Here is a 16,130-nt window from a genome sequence, read left to right as displayed (position 1 = left end):
AGTAAAGTATTGACATGTGTCCTTACTGTAAGTTTTTTTTATCTTATGTTTAAGAATAGAAACAAATAGCAAATAAATTAAAACAAATAGCAAATAAATTAAAACAAATAGCAAAGGTAATAGAGAACTTTTAGAATGAAAATTTTGTAAAAGATATTAACATGTGTCCCTTGGTCAAGTGAGAATAGTTTTTTTTTTTGTTATATACAGTAAATAGAAAACCAAAATCACTTAACAAATCAGCTTCTGTATCCTTCAGCATCATCCTCTTTCTCTCTCTACAAAAATTTCTCTACTTCCCACAGAATCTAGGGTTTTTGAATAGTGAATATTCACCATAACAAAAGAATCTTGCACCCTTTCAGTTCCACATCAAGGTTCTGTTATTTTCTTCATGCTTTGTTCTGATTTTTCATTTTCCTTTCTCTCTCTTTACGTGCATGCATAAAAATTTCATTTTTATTTGTTTTTGTGTGTAATTGAATTGACACTTTGAAAAGGTGAAATTTTTGTGTTTTGTTTTTCACTGGGTAATAAATTATTAATACGGATTAGTTTTTTTGGTGATGATGATGATGCTTGGTTATGATCATTTAACTAAGGACTAGTTTGTGTCTTCTTCTTCCTTTGGTTCCTGTTTGGTCAATGAGAATGATGACAGAAGAACTATTAGTATTTGACCAGTAGAGTAAGCTTGTTTGTTAGTGTATATGTTGCAAGAGGAATTCATTTCTGTTTTGTTATACATGTTTCCTTTCCCCCTGAAAATAAAAATAAAGTGCTTGCTTTTTCCACAGTCACATAATTCTCTGGTTTATCATAAAGAATGTCTCATAAAATATGTAAAAAGTAACGAACTGGGTATCGAAGTGAACCCGGCAACTCTGCTCTTTTCTTTGGAGATGTGCCAGCTATGTAGGATTGAATTCTGCTGGTGAGAGCCTTCAATTTTACAAGGTTTGACTACATTGGTATTTTCAAAAACATGCTTATCATGAAGTTTTATATTTGTGCTGCATATGGTTTGTTATTTGTGTTTTCGTTTGTTTACTCTTTTAAGCATTTATGATACTGTAATTTTCCCATTTTCGTCTTATATTGTCTGTGTTCAATTTGGAAATTGGTAGGTGGGGTTGCTTTTAATATTTTTGAATGACTGTTTAAGTTATATACTTATGCTGAGATGGTTATTATGCATGAAAGTTGAGTATGGATCATGTTAATGCCTAACATTGTGTTAATACATCTTGTTTCCATTGAATTGTTACTATGAATTCTAGGAGCATGACATCATCATCATGTAACTTCATTATAATTGCTAGTGACTTCAGCAAAATTTAATTTTTGCATAATACTTATACAAATTCATGTAAAGTGTTTACTTAAATAGCTTTGGTCACTACTCAATGTATTAATTGATTGGAGTTATTGTTTCTTGTACTGTTCTGGTTTACTTTTTTAGTGTAATATAATAGTACTGATACTTGGAAACAGACTCTCCGCTTCTGGGGCCAAGGCTGTGTACACCTGCCCTTCCCAGAGCCCACTAAGTGGGAGCCTCGTGCGTTGGGTCTCCTTTTTTTTAATAATAATACTGACATGTTTTTTAACTTTAGAAGTTTATATTGATTCAACAATTTTGGGTGCAGTTTAGGAGAGAATGTGATATTTCTCACTTACATTGCAAAAAAAGGGGCAAACTAATCTTCCAGTGGCATGGCAACTGAGAGTCCAATTAGAATCTCAAAAGCTGGTGGTAAATGGCCCTCTCTTAAGCAAGCTGCAACTTATGGTCCACCATCTCGTAACATGGCAACAGAGGATTTAGGTATACTTTTGAAGGGCCATCGGTTCCACGGCAGTGGAAAGATTGTGGCACCAAATCGCAGCGGCAGTGCACCTCCTAGCATGGAAGGCTCATTTCATGCCATAGAAAACCTGTTATCCCAGCAGAGCACCACCCAGAATGCAAGCCTTGCAACTCTAAACAAAGCTATGCAGAAATGTGAGACTGAAGAACAATTACGAGCTGATCCAGCTTATTTGGCATATTACAGTTCTCATGTCAACCTAAACCCTAGACTTCCTCCCCCGCTAATCTCCCGGGAAAATCGTCATATGGGACATCATATTAGTAATTTTAGCAATAATTGGGGATCATCTTTTGCAGATGATAGCAGTAGAAGTTCTAAACGTTTGTCCCAATGGACTCTTGCAACACACAAGGAGGAGTCCGAGGATGAATCACCCCAACAGCCATATGATAATGAGTTAGTTAAGACAAGTGACATATGGCGTAGACCGGATGCAGCTTCATCGGCATCTCAGCACAAAAATGTGGTTGATTTAATTCAGGTGATTGATGTGCTATCAACTTCTCAACTTTTTTGAAGTCTATTCAGTTTATTTCCGTTACATTTTCTTACATTTGAACAGTTAGTTTATTTATCAAATTTTAATATAATGTCCATTTACCTTCTTTAGTTTCTTTTTGCCTATTGTTTGCCGCAATGGGTTATATTTCCATGATTATGGTAAAAAAAATTCTTTTCTAAGTGGGTAAGTCCGTATTTTTTATTGCCTCCTCCAGGTTAAAGCTGTGATTGCAAATGCATAATTCTTGTTTGTTCAAAATTTTAATTCCAGGAAGATTTCCCCCGTACAGTGTCCCCTGTATATAATAACTCTCTTTCCATACGTCATGGACTCGTGGATGAACCAATTGACTTAGATGCTGGTTCCACTTCTTCTCATGACCCTTCTGTCACTACAGCAGATGCTGCTAAACCTGCTGGAGGTGCAGATGAAAGAAGTGTTTTATCAACTGTTGATTCCCATGCCCCTGTTGCAAGCTCATCATCTATTGAATCCACAGGCAGCGTGGGTTTTAGTGACATAGATTTTATGACTGTTGAGTCTCAGTTAAAGGCTCTTAGTGTATCTAATGTACCAAATTTACAAAGCCTGAGTAATGAAGAAAAATGGAAGGCCAGCTACCAGAATAATTTGATGCAACACCAGAAATACCACCAACAAAACAATAAATATGAAACTCCTAATGCCAATTCTCAAAGTGTAAATTCTGCCTATGTTGGTAGGGAACAGTTTCCTCGTAATTCCAGCAAGTTCTCTGATGTCCAACCAGTGCTGCAGTCATCTGGGATTACACCTCCACTATATGCCACAGCGGCTTATATGACCTCAGTAAATCCATACTATACTAATTTGCATGCCTCAGGCATGTATACTCCACAATATGTTGGTGGATACACCTTAAATCCCACAGCTATTCCTTCATATATTACTGCATTTCCGCCTCACGGTGCTGTACCACTTGTTGTTGATGGGGCTGCTAGTTCTAGTTATACTCCACTACCACCAGGGGTTTCAACCAGGGGAAGCATTTCATATAGACCAAGTGGTCTTATGCAGCCTTCTTTTGGTGATCCTTTTTACATGCAATATCATCAGCAACCTTTTGTGGAGGGGTATGGTATTCCTGGTCATTTTGATCCACTGGCACCTAGACCAAGTGGTGGTAGCCAAATTAGTCCCTTTGATTTGCAGAAAAGTCCCAGTACCGGTGCTTATTCGGATGATAAAATATTGCATGATCAGGGAACCAGTGCTAATATGAAGTCAAGAAGAGGAGGATTAACAATTCCTAGTTATCACGGACACCCGCCAAACATGGGTTTTGTAATGCAGTATCCAAGTTCACCACTTCCTAGTCCACTTCTGTCAGGATACCCAGAAGGAAGTCCTGCCCTTCAAGGAGGAAGGAGTGAAGTGAAACCTTCCCCAGCTTCCGGTAGAAATATAGGTGTATTAATTGGATGGCAAGGCCAGAGATACTTTGACAGTACTCATGACCCCAAAATTGTTAATTTTCTTGAGGAATTAAAATCTGGCAAAGGTCGCAGATTTGAGCTATCTGATATTATTGGACATATTGTTGAATTTAGGCAAGTAGTCTTTTGAGTTATTTTCAGCCTATCTGATTTATCAATTTCTTGCTTTTGAAAATAAAGTTCAGTGTTTCTTAACTCCAGCGCTGATCAGCACGGTAGTCGATTTATACAGCAAAAGTTGGAATGTTGTGGTGTTGAAGAGAAGGCATTGGTGTTCAAAGAAGTTCTCCCACATAGTTCAAAATTAATGACTGATGTATTTGGTAATTACGTAATACAGAAGGTGCGTTTTTTAAGTGACGTACATTATTGTAAAATTTTAGTGTAACTCGTGGTTATCTGGAATTTATTCTCGTCTAAACTTTTGTTTACTCTTGACTGTAGTTTTTTGAGTATGGAAGCCCTGAGCAGAGGAGGGAACTTGCAAATCAGTTGGCTGGTCAGATACTTACTTTAAGTCTGCAGATGTATGGCTGTCGTGTAATCCAAAAGGTATGTAATTCATATTAATTCATGTAGCTGTATGACATTAGCATACGTGTATTTAAGTGGCACGTATAGGCCATACCACCATAGCTAGTGCAATTCACATAGATGCTTTAATTATGGATTTTAGTCCGTTTGGCATTTTTCTACAGTTGAGATTTAGTAATGTTCTGCATATATCCAGATCATAGGTAGCCATTGGTAGAGCTGAGGCTTTCAAAAATGGCATTCTAAGAATGGGTTTTCTAACCTGGTTTGCTTTTTGCTGCACCCACCAGCCCCTGGGGTAGGATTTTACGAAATCTGGTTTACATTTAGTATCAACTACCTAATTTTTTTCCTTCTATAGTCAATATATAGGTTAAGATTCCATCTCAAAACCAATTGGAAACAAAAGGAGTAACACAATAAATATTTAAACCATTCCCGAGACAATGACATAGGCGATGTGGGATGGGACTTACTTCCCAATGTCGCTCTCCACAAAAGCCTGCCGGATCATGTGATGGGTTCTTTTGACCCAATACGAAAGACCATCTTTTGGCTCATGACAACTTGTGAGAAGTTGGGCTTTGGCTCTGATGCCATGTTAAGGTTCCATCTCAAAACTAATTGGCAATGAGAGAAGTTGCCTAACAAGTATTTAAGCCATTACCGAGACAATGAGGCAGGCGAAGTGAGACTTACTTCCCAACAATATAGTTTCCAAGTAATGACAAAATCAATGAATTTATAGAGTTGGGCTTGTTGAATAATAGTAAATATATTTCACCGCTCAATCATCTCAAGCTATGGGAATCTTTATTATTCAACTTTATGATCAAGTATGTTTACTTGATTATTCTTTTACTCTGTTTTACTTATTCCACAATTGCACAAAGTTTTTAAAGCATATCAGTTACCTCAAGCTTGAAACATCTTTTAAGCTGTTATTCATTCTACATTAGAGATTAAAATTGTCATATTTATTATAATTTTTTGTCCATGCAGGCACTTGAGGTTATTGAGCTTGAACAGAAAGCTCAGATTGTTCGTGAGCTAGATGGAAATGTAATGAAATGCGTTCGTGACCAAAATGGGAATCATGTAATACAGAAGTGCATTGAATCTATTCCAACCAAACAAATTGGCTTCATAATATCTGCATTTCGTGGCCAAGTTGCTAATTTATCAATACATCCTTATGGTTGCCGAGTCATACAGGTAAGGTTATTGAATTCCCTTTCCTACGAAATGGCATTTTGTCTGGTCATGAATTCAGTCCTACGATGATTTTTCTTGTAGAGAGTTCTAGAGCATTGTACAGATGAGGTTGAATGTCAGTTTATTGTGGATGAGATATTGGAGTCAGTTTGTTCTCTTGCTCAGAACCAATATGGTAATTATGTTACCCAGGTTAGTCACACCCTCTCTCCATTTATTATAATCTTTGATTATTACGTTATAGTATTTATGATGCATAGTACTGATTAGAAAAAAACTGCATCAAAGTTGGAAGTAGTTATGTGCATGTCACTTTCTTTGACATGCAGTCGTGTACAATATAAATTGCAGTATCTCTATAGTGACTGCCTTAAAGAATAAGCCAGGGTTGTGGCCACAATACACATACATTGATGTTGCTGTAAAATAGCATGATTTGTGACACTCTCATCAGGTGTCACTCTACATTGATGTTTCATTCCCAACTTTTACTTTTTCTATTTACTTCTGTTCAAACTTGAACTTTTCTTTTTGCCAAACGACATTCTAAGACCTTTCTTCCCAAATCTATTCATTAAGCTTCCATGTTCTTTTTCTAGTCTGATTTTTTCCTAATGTGTGAGTCTCGGCACAATGGTAAGGTTGTTGTTTAGTGATTAAGGGGTCACTCATTCAAATCCTGGTAACAGTCTTTGCACTTGCGGGGGTTGTACATCTACCATCCCCGAAACCCACTAGGTGGGAGCCTTGTGCAATGGGTTGTCCTTTTTATAAAAAAAAAGTATTTTATGTATTCTATAGTTTTTAGATATATTTTTATTCTGGAGTTCAGTTTCAAAATTATGGATGCTATGTTATCAAACATTGTAATTTAAAATGGGATCATTGGAAGTGTATACATGTTCAATTAGGTGAGATTGTTAAAAACCACAGGTACTTTAACATATTTTTTGGGTATGTAAGTCCTTTGTTATTTTAAGTAGCCATTCAGTGGATAGAATTATGTCGTGTCATTTCGGTCTACATGAGGTGCCATATGATGTGCTTGAACTTTGAGAGAATGTAGACAAATGAATTGACCTTTATATCATCACTCCAAATTAATAATTCTTTCAAAATATTATTATGAACTGGACTCGGGTATTTATTATATACTTTAGACAGAACATTTGGCAATCAAATGTAGCATTATACAAAGCAAATTCCATGTCGAGGTTTACCCCTAAAATAATACTGAGGTTTTTGGCTTTTTAAGTGATTGTTATATTACATTTAACATTTGAATTGTATTGGTTGTTGCTGACTTGATGTCATGATTCTTTTTACGCAATTTAGTCCTATGTTCGGAATTGTGTTCATGCATGCATATAAATTTGAGTAATGGTGCCTAAACACGTACTTGAATTCACATACTCCTTTTGAGACATTTGATAACATTCTGGGTCCCATTGGAACTTTTTTGTGCACACTCTCGGTTGCACATGCATCACATTGGATATAATGTATACGTACTTGATTATTATTTGCTGCCTTTCATATGTCAATTTCCTTTGATTTCCTAAGCAATGTCTTTACAGCATGTATTGGAGAGAGGAAATCGTCAGGAACGAAGTCAAATTATTAGTAAGCTGTCAGAACATGTTGTTCAATTAAGTCAGCATAAATTTGCTTCAAATGTTATCGAGAAATGTTTGGAGTATGGTGATGCCAATGAAAGGGAGCTGTTAATTTCAGAGATTGTTGGGCAAGGCGAACAGAATGATAATTTATTGGTAAGTCTAAACTTTTTACAGGCAAATTGTTCTTCAGAATATCCACTTGTTCACATTTACTGGTAATAAAATGCTCATATAATTGTTGTAACATGGAGGATTAGGATTACATTTCTAGAACTGCCATAGAAGAAAAATTGCTATGTATGTAGTTTGTAGAGTTTTTCTTATTTTTTATGAAAGAAAATGTTATCAGAATAAACAAATGCAAAGAAAAATTTGTCAAAAATAACTTCACCGAAAAACTTATCCTTTTAGGTGGTGGCTGAAAATTGTCTCGTAATCTCTGACTAAAGCATCTATTGATAACTGTTCTGAAAATCCACCCGAGAGCTAGATCTCGGGGGATAGTTGCCTAAGTTATTATAAACGATTCTTTAATCGTATACTCAACCAATGTAGGACTCAACAAAAAGAATGTGTAGGACAATATGGATTTTATTTAGAAATGATTCTGTTACCAATGTGATAGCAAAACAACTCAGTGACAAGGAACAAGATACAAAGAACCCGGTAGGATATTCAAGAGATCCTATCCCTCTTCCTCTTCCCCTCTCCAATTTTCAACCATCCCTTTTATTCCCTCCTGATACCAAACAATATCAGGAACCTTTTATGGCTTATTTTGCTGTTTTAATTTACGGATTCGGATTCTTTCAAGTTTTTTTGGTTTAGTCAAACTGCACGTTGGTCCGTATGTAACACTAATTATATGCTTGTATGTTTGATCCTTCCAAGTTTGATGATTATTCTACATTTTTATCATTGAAGTCTTCTAAATCATTCATGGGTCAAAACTTGAGAATTAAATCATTAAATGTAATGTGAATAATGCTAATGATTATGATATTTTTATGACTGTCGTATACATGCAATTTTGAGTTTGTACTCTTGCATAATTGATCGTATTTTATTTTCATTCCAGACAATGATGAAAGACCAGTTTGCAAATTATGTGGTCCAGAAGGTTATTGATATGTGTTCCGAAAACCAGCGAGCGAAGTTGCTTTCGTACATAAGAATTCATGCTCATGTTTTGAAGAAATACACTTATGGAAAACACATTGTGTCTCGGTTGGAACAGCAATTTGGAGAAGGTATGTATAAGAATTCTTGTGATGTATAATTTGGCAGGTATGGTGTACTTGATAAAATATTATGTTTTATATATTTCGAGAAAGTAGAGGCTAAGTTTGGCACAACGGTAAGGTTGTTGCTTAGCAACCATGAAGTCATAGGTTCAAATTCCGAAAACAGCCTATCCGTCTGCGGGGGTAAGGCTGCGTACCCTAGACCCCACTAAAATAGAAGAAAGCTTTATGGAGCAAGAGAATCAAACACTTACCTTAGATTGTGATAGCTTCCTATTCTATACTTCTTATCTAATACTTGATTTTTTCATGCAGAAAATCAAACACTTGGAACCTGATGGCAATGCAGATGAGACACATTGGATTGATGCAGTGGCATGCAAACCCAAGCACATATTTTCTGCTGCTAATCATAGGAAATGGTTGAGATATTGATATTTGGACCTGCTAATTAATAAACTATTGTTACTACTTCCTGTGACTTCATATCTGCACCTTGATAACTTTAGAAACAAAACAAATAGTGTATGTATGTACATCAATAGTGTGGAACTCAATGTAATTATGTCAATTGAATAATTGAATGGAAATATTGTTTTAGTATAATTGTTTGGAAGGAAACTTTTGCTGATTGAAATTTACTGTTTTTGTTAAATATTTTGGTGGATTGTATTATTACCATAATGATGGTTTGTGTTTTCACAAACATATCATATATTTTTATTATGTTGTTTATGGACTGTATAATACAACTTTAATCGAATATATATTATCAAAACACAATAGTATTTTTTAGAAGTATTATATCATGTATAAAATAAGAATGGTATACTAATAAGTAATTACTAATTAGTAGATCATGTGAAATATTTAATACATAAGGCAATCCAGTAGGATAAATTGGGATCTTTTTTGGAAGTCTAAGTTTTACCTCTGGTAGCCAATTAGAGGTATTATTGAAAATCTAAGTCTGCTTATTATATGCTAAATATGTAAGACATGTATGCATAATTAAATTGTATAACAGTTGAGTTAGATATACATGTTTGAAAATTAATAAAAAATGATAACTACTTTTATTTATATATGTTTGTTAAAAAAATGTTAGTTGATAATAGACCATGTTTTAGAAATTGGAAGGACAAATAAATGTAGCACTTGTAATTGATACTCTATAACAACATTTTGGTAAAAAAATATAGTTAAAAGTTAAAACTGACAAGTGTGATATGATTCAATTGAAATTTGGTCGATCAATTTTAGCTATATAAATTGATATATTATCATATTGTACTGGTATGAGGACCGATTTACCAATTTACGGTTGAAGTGATCGATATAGTCCAATATACTACTTTCCTAATATTTTATTTAAAGTAAATCAGTGCCTCAAATTTTTTTTGACCTTATAAGTTTGATCCCTCAAAAATGGAAAAACCCAAAATAGTCTACAAAAGTTTTAAATATAAATCAAATTAGTTATTTTTAGCATGTTTTATAACATCTGATAGAGATTAATTTGACCTACATTTAAAACTTTAGGGGAATATTTTGGGTTTTTTTATTTTTTGAGTAACCAAATTGATAACATTGAAAAAACATAGATTGAAATATGTATTTTTAAAATTGTAGGAATTCAACTTATTAAAAATTAGTGATTCTCCAATATGCTAATTTCCTGATATTTTATTTTTCAAGCTTTCTAGTTTCTACCAAACATGTTCTCATATCTTAGGATCTTATGAAGATCAAAACATTCCTTATTCAGCACCATCTAAGATTTTAGTCCTGTTAAATGAAAAATAGATTTATAAGATTTTTGTTTCCATAAATGAGTTTTTTTACGGGCACCAAAATAATTTGTAGATAATGGTGACCGTATGAAAAAAGAACAAATATATGTTAATGTTCTTTTGAGGTAAACATTTTATTTTGTTTAAAATAAATTTAAGGAAAGCCAAAAAATAGTATAATATCTTATATAAATTGAAAATTGAAATAAAAATAAATAAAAATGTCATTTTTCCTGTTTTAGAAAAAATGTAAATTGAAAAATGAAATAGAAAAAAGAAAATTGTCATTTTTCCTATTGAAAAATGTTTCCTTAACGTTTAAGATTTAATTTTTGACATACAATTTCCAAACTCATCATAAAAAAATATGAGGACATTTTTTGTTTTAGAAAAAATAACTTAATCATCTACTCTCCCAAATTATTATTTGAGAAACTTTAGTCCATCATTTTGAAGTTTTTCACTTGTTATGATGACCATTGACCATCTCTAATCAACCCCCATTACTATTTTAGACAAGTTTTCATTCCTCACAAATTTTCTTAATTTTTTTATTATTAAGAAAAATCGTTTTTTCTTGCACTCTCAGGGAATGGATAAGCCATGTGACCAACTTTTTTTAATAATTACACATGTAAATTAATAATGGTTATATAATTGATTAATCAATATTGATTGAATAATAGATCGTAGATTTGACTAGGAATTTTAATTGGTATGTTAATATATTGATTTATTATTATAAGCAAAAACTCAAAAATAAAAATAAAAATTAAACACGATTACTATCGGACTTATATGATATCCTATTAATTGTTAATCATAATGTAATAAAAATGAGTTTAATATTTATAGTTTTATATATTAACAGTGTAAGAATTTTGTACTGCTGAGTGCAGTAAACTTTATGGTGGCAAAGTAAAAATATAAACTCATAAATTTTTTCTGTCAATTTGTTTTAATACTACATTAATGATATTAAAAGCTAATTATTTTCAATAAAAAAATATTAACAGACTTTGTAATAAATTATTATATCTAAAAGTTTTGTTTTATTAATCCGTGCATGACACTGGTTTACTTATTAGTTATTTTATGAAGGCAAGGCGTAATGATATGTTGGTGGGTCATCGTGGTTAAATAGGAATGATATCGTGTTTAGACAGAAATCTACCATTGGATTTTGAAATGGAATGAATGAAAACAAAAGGTTTGAGAGTCATCTCACAAATATATTTTATAACACCCAAGCATTTTTTTTTTCTTTCTTCTACTCCAAAATTTAACTTCCAAACTAGTCATTAAATAAAATTCTAGGTTTTCTTCATCTACCTTACTAATTTGTTTTATTCCTTCTGTTTTTTATTTTCACTATGTACCCAAAAAAAAAGAGAATGAGATTATTTACAATGCTGGATGCCAGGGTCCAGTTGATAAATATCTAATTTTGTAATTTATGTAATTCTAAAACAATAAAAAATCTGACTTTTAAATTTTTTTTATATTAGTGTTAAGATATGAGGTCAATATTACTCTCCAGTAGATAAATAAAGTTTTGTTATGCCAAAGTTTGTTCGGCACTAATAAATATTTGTTATATTAATTATAAAATTAAATATTTATTATCTTTTCCATTTTTGCTTCATTGAGATATGATCTAGGATATATGTTCTTCACTATGGGTGAATAGTATTACACGGTTATGAATTTAGTAAGGGGAACATGGTATATATGTTGGAATGGTGTAGTTGTCCTATGACTTGTTTTTATAGGTGATCTCATATAATTTTCGGCTGTTCATGGCTGAGTTTACACTCTATTTATTGAAAATTTGCTAATAATAAATAGGGAATAATGTATCTCCTCATATCAGGAAATAACTTATATCATTTAGCCCGTAAAAATGTGACATATGTGCTATTTTGTTTATTATTAAAAATATTTTTATAAAAAATGATAAAACATAACACATGTCATGATTTCATTGGTAGAAGGAGATACATTATCTCCTTATACCATGAGATACTTAATTCCCTAATAAATATGTGTTTCACCCACATCAATTGTTCACTTAGGTTTTGATTGGAAGTGTTAGTTTGGAGGAGAAATAAATATACAATTTTGAAAAGAGTCTTCCTTATTTGATAGTTGAGGAAAAGAGAGAAAATGATTTTAGAGGTTTTCAGAGTCTTTAAAATCTTTCACATGTCAATTCCCTCAATGTAGGGGTTTTTCGGATGGGGATCATCTGTCTCAACTGATGTCCCCATTATTTAGACACGTGGATCTAATGTATTATTTTTGTAAAATAAAATTAAAATAAAGTGTTATTTTTATTTGCTAGCAAATAGTGATTAGGCTGGGTCATAGAGACAAGAATTCTAAGGACATAGAATCCCATTCTGATTTTTTCATAAACAAACATGTCAAAGTACTTAAATGACTTTAAAATTATATAATTATATTTTTGTACATTTTCCATTATTAATTAAATTTTTAAAGGAATAATAAAAATATTATTGTATTATCATTATTTTAGTCTATTCATATCTAATTTCACACTCCTAAAAAAGAAGATGTTTGCCTTCATTTGTCATTCATTTCTTTCTCATCATAATTCTTTGATCATCTATTCTCTTTCTCTCATAACTCTTAAATGAAGCCTTAAGAGATAGTATAATCATATTTAACTTTAAAACTTTAATTAGAAACTAACCATCCAACAAATAAATAAATATGAAATTTCTTTTTTATTCCAAAAGATATAGAGAAGAGGGGACATGGAGAGTTAGATCATTTTCAACTCAATAGGATTACTCTCTTTAGGATTACTCTCTTTATAGAGGATACATCAATTTAGAAAGATGAAAAAAAGTAGCTTGACGTGTTATATCTATTAAAGTTATGGATTTGAATCATTTATTTTAAATAGTGTCTTATTCATTGCCTCGAGTCAATCACATATTGATACATGAATAAAATATAAAATTTAAAAACAAAAACTAATAAAAAATATCATTGTGATTAGTTTGTGATAAGAAATGAAATACTATTTAGGACGGATGATCTATCTAGCAAGAAACCCTTATACACATTAGGGTTTATGGCAACCTACATGAATAATAATGCATTAGCCGGCAGACGTCCTTCCCCTTTATGACCAACTACATACGGAACACATATCTACTATTTTAAACATGTCCGAAATCTTTCCTTTTGTGACGAACTCTTTCCTTCAAATCAATTAACACGGTACAACAAAATGCATGTCACTATCATAAAGCACCAATAGTCAAACATAACAAATTATATAAATGTAAATTTAGATAATAACAACATTAGTCAAAGCTTACTTACATGCATGTATTCTTCATTCTATACTTACCTACCAACAAGAAAAAACAGTGGAAGTAAAACAAACTTAATTTTCTCCTCTAGTTGATAAGTGGGGTTCCACTTATTCTTAATGTAAACTTTTCTTTTTTGGTCTAAGGGGAAGTCCGTAGAGACCTTTAGGACATAGTACGTTTCACTTATAGCCAAAGAGGGTCATTGACTTATTTTTGGTCATCTAACTTGTTGGTGGAATTGAAAGTCATTAGTAAGAACTTTTGAGTGTAAAATCTAAAAAACTCTTAAGTCCCATATAGAAAAGTTTTGAAAGAAAAAAACAATTCTCAAATCCCACATTGGAGAGATGAAGAATTTGGAAAAAATGTCATGTTATAAATAGAAGATTTCTCCCCCCATTATTTTCTGCCGATGTATTTTTGGCAAACTTCTCCCCCTTTCTTTCTGTGTCAATAAGAATTGGCACATGCAACCTATTGTGAGAATTTTGAGAACTGATACTGGTAGTCAGTATTGTGGGAAAAGAATTGACACAGTTAGTCATATTGCGGGCATCTCAAGAACCGACACTGGTAATCAGTTTTGTGGGAAAAGAATTGGCACGAATAGCCATATTGTGAGTATTTCGAGAATTGACACTGATAATCATATTGTTGGAAGTGAGTGAAACTATGAGATCGAAAAAGTCGACAATAAAAGGTTGAAGGCCAATAAGCTAGATTATTTGATAAAACTAGCTAATAGATTGGATGAAAATGACAAAATAATATCTAAAAGCTTATAAGTTAAGAGACCAGGAGACATAAGTTACTTTAATAGGCTTATCAAATCAGGGCTTATAACTTGTAAAGGTTTTCTGAAAATTTCATCTAACCAAAGTAAACCTGGAACTTACTTTTTGTCACCTCACTTATGTTCCCATTCCATGTCTTTCCAAACACATAATTATATCAAGTTAAATGTTAAAATTTGGATACTTTTTAAATTCTCTTTAACAAAGCAAGGTTACAAGTTTTTTTGGTCAAAAAAGCCCATCCATCATCTTATAGTTATATATGTCAAAAATACTCACACACATAAGTACCCACAAAATGCCCATAATAGAAATATGTAAGGATAACTTATGAATGAAGAAGACTATCATAATACTTACATATTCATAAATTTGTTTTTAATAAATATTTTATGTACATAATTTTCTATTACTTTGACATTATATATATTAATTTCATAATGAATTTTAGTAAATAAACTATAATGACAAACTTACTAAATACATATGTTATTATTTTCATAATGATTATTTTTATATATTCGTTATTACAAAATATATAAATATATAATTAATTTAAAAAAATGTTGCTACCTATAGATACTTGCTATGCTGGTGGGTAAGTCCCCAAATAGGTGTGTGTTGATACATATAAGCATATTCATCCTTTTGCCTATATCTACTTATAATCTTTTCTATCTAAATAGGATTATAGACTTTCTTATCAAGTAAATGGGTTCACTAACGTGTAATTATCATTGCCCATTTGGTCATGCTTATGGGGCCGTGCACCCGCTCATATATTTTGGGCGAATATGACATGAAAAATGTGTCCATTCGTCCTAAAATATCCATTTAACATGTCATTTTTGCCAACAGACATTTCAAACGGGTGGACAAGGCTACCCACAAACATCAATAAATACTATAATAAAAAAATTGATGGACCAAATATGTCAAGACTAACTCATGTTCTCACCACTCGAGTTTAATGTAGTAATTTTCCAAATTATAATACCTTACCAATTAACTGCATGTTCGATTTATACAGAACATGATATTATGTTTTGTATTTTGAACCTCACTATCTGATATGATCCTCAAAGAGCACATCACTATCACACTGTGCATTCATGTAATATCTCAAGTATGATAATATGAATATTGCAATGCTTCTGCACTGAAAATAAAAAATAAGAGACAATATATAATATCTTGCAATATTTTATGTAATATATTATTTTTAGTTTCTTTTTAATTTAGGGTGACCCGCAAGCCTGCCCTACCCATGTTTAGGGTGAATATAACATGATATTTCATACTCTATTTAAAAACGAGCATGCTCATATCCGCCATAATTTTAATGGGCATTGTATAGGCATAGACATGACACCAAATTGCCAATACTAAGTATAATCATCTAGTATGCCTTACCAAACACACTAAAAAATCTCTTCACACCTATTCTTTGCTTCTTAATTATTACTACTTGAAATTGAAATAGAAATAAATCTTCACATCTATAATAATTGAGTATTGCTAACAAGTGTCTCATATACTATTTAAAAAAAAATCAATAAAAAGAAATGATCAATCTACAAGTTTATATAAAAATCCAGTCTATTTAAAATAGCAAACAAATATTTAGTCTTCCTCATTTGACTAATCATCACTCTCCCTACTAATTACTCCCTTAGATAATGATAGTACCAATGATTTGCTAGTTAGAAAAGAGTTTAGTTTTTGAGACG

General features: G+C 32.1%; 1 protein-coding gene across 2 annotated transcripts; it reads left to right on the top strand.

The window, feature by feature from the left end:
• LOC109345057 (pumilio homolog 6, chloroplastic-like) lies at window positions 224–9,104 on the top strand. 2 transcript variants are annotated; one of them, XM_019583823.1, is made up of 10 exons: window positions 224–377; window positions 1,650–2,355; window positions 2,647–3,965; window positions 4,053–4,194; window positions 4,296–4,403; window positions 5,388–5,600; window positions 5,682–5,792; window positions 7,178–7,372; window positions 8,298–8,469; window positions 8,779–9,104. In XM_019583823.1, exons 2-10 carry the CDS (start codon window positions 1,717–1,719, stop codon window positions 8,799–8,801), a joined length of 2,922 nt encoding a protein of 973 aa, XP_019439368.1. In that variant the 5' UTR covers window positions 224–377; window positions 1,650–1,716; the 3' UTR covers window positions 8,802–9,104. The 2 variants fall into 2 exon arrangements, with proteins under 2 accessions (XP_019439368.1, XP_019439369.1); XM_019583824.1 differs by having other exon boundaries at window positions 224–413; window positions 1,647–2,355.

Source organism: Lupinus angustifolius, chromosome LG04, assembly GCF_001865875.1.
Source record: "Lupinus angustifolius cultivar Tanjil chromosome LG04, LupAngTanjil_v1.0, whole genome shotgun sequence".
NCBI classification, from domain to species: domain Eukaryota; kingdom Viridiplantae; phylum Streptophyta; class Magnoliopsida; order Fabales; family Fabaceae; genus Lupinus; species Lupinus angustifolius.
This window is presented reverse-complemented; position numbering and strand designations above follow the sequence as displayed.

Coding starts and splice junctions, on each gene's coding strand:
- LOC109345057 (XM_019583823.1), top strand. CDS start 1,717: ATGGCAACTGAGAGTCCAATTAGAATCTCAAAAGCTGGTGGTAAATGG. Junction 3,966..4,052: donor GGACATATTGTTGAATTTAG/GCAAGTAGTCTT, acceptor TCTTAACTCCAG/CGCTGATCAGCACGGTAGTC. Junction 5,793..7,177: donor ATGGTAATTATGTTACCCAG/GTTAGTCACACC, acceptor ATGTCTTTACAG/CATGTATTGGAGAGAGGAAA.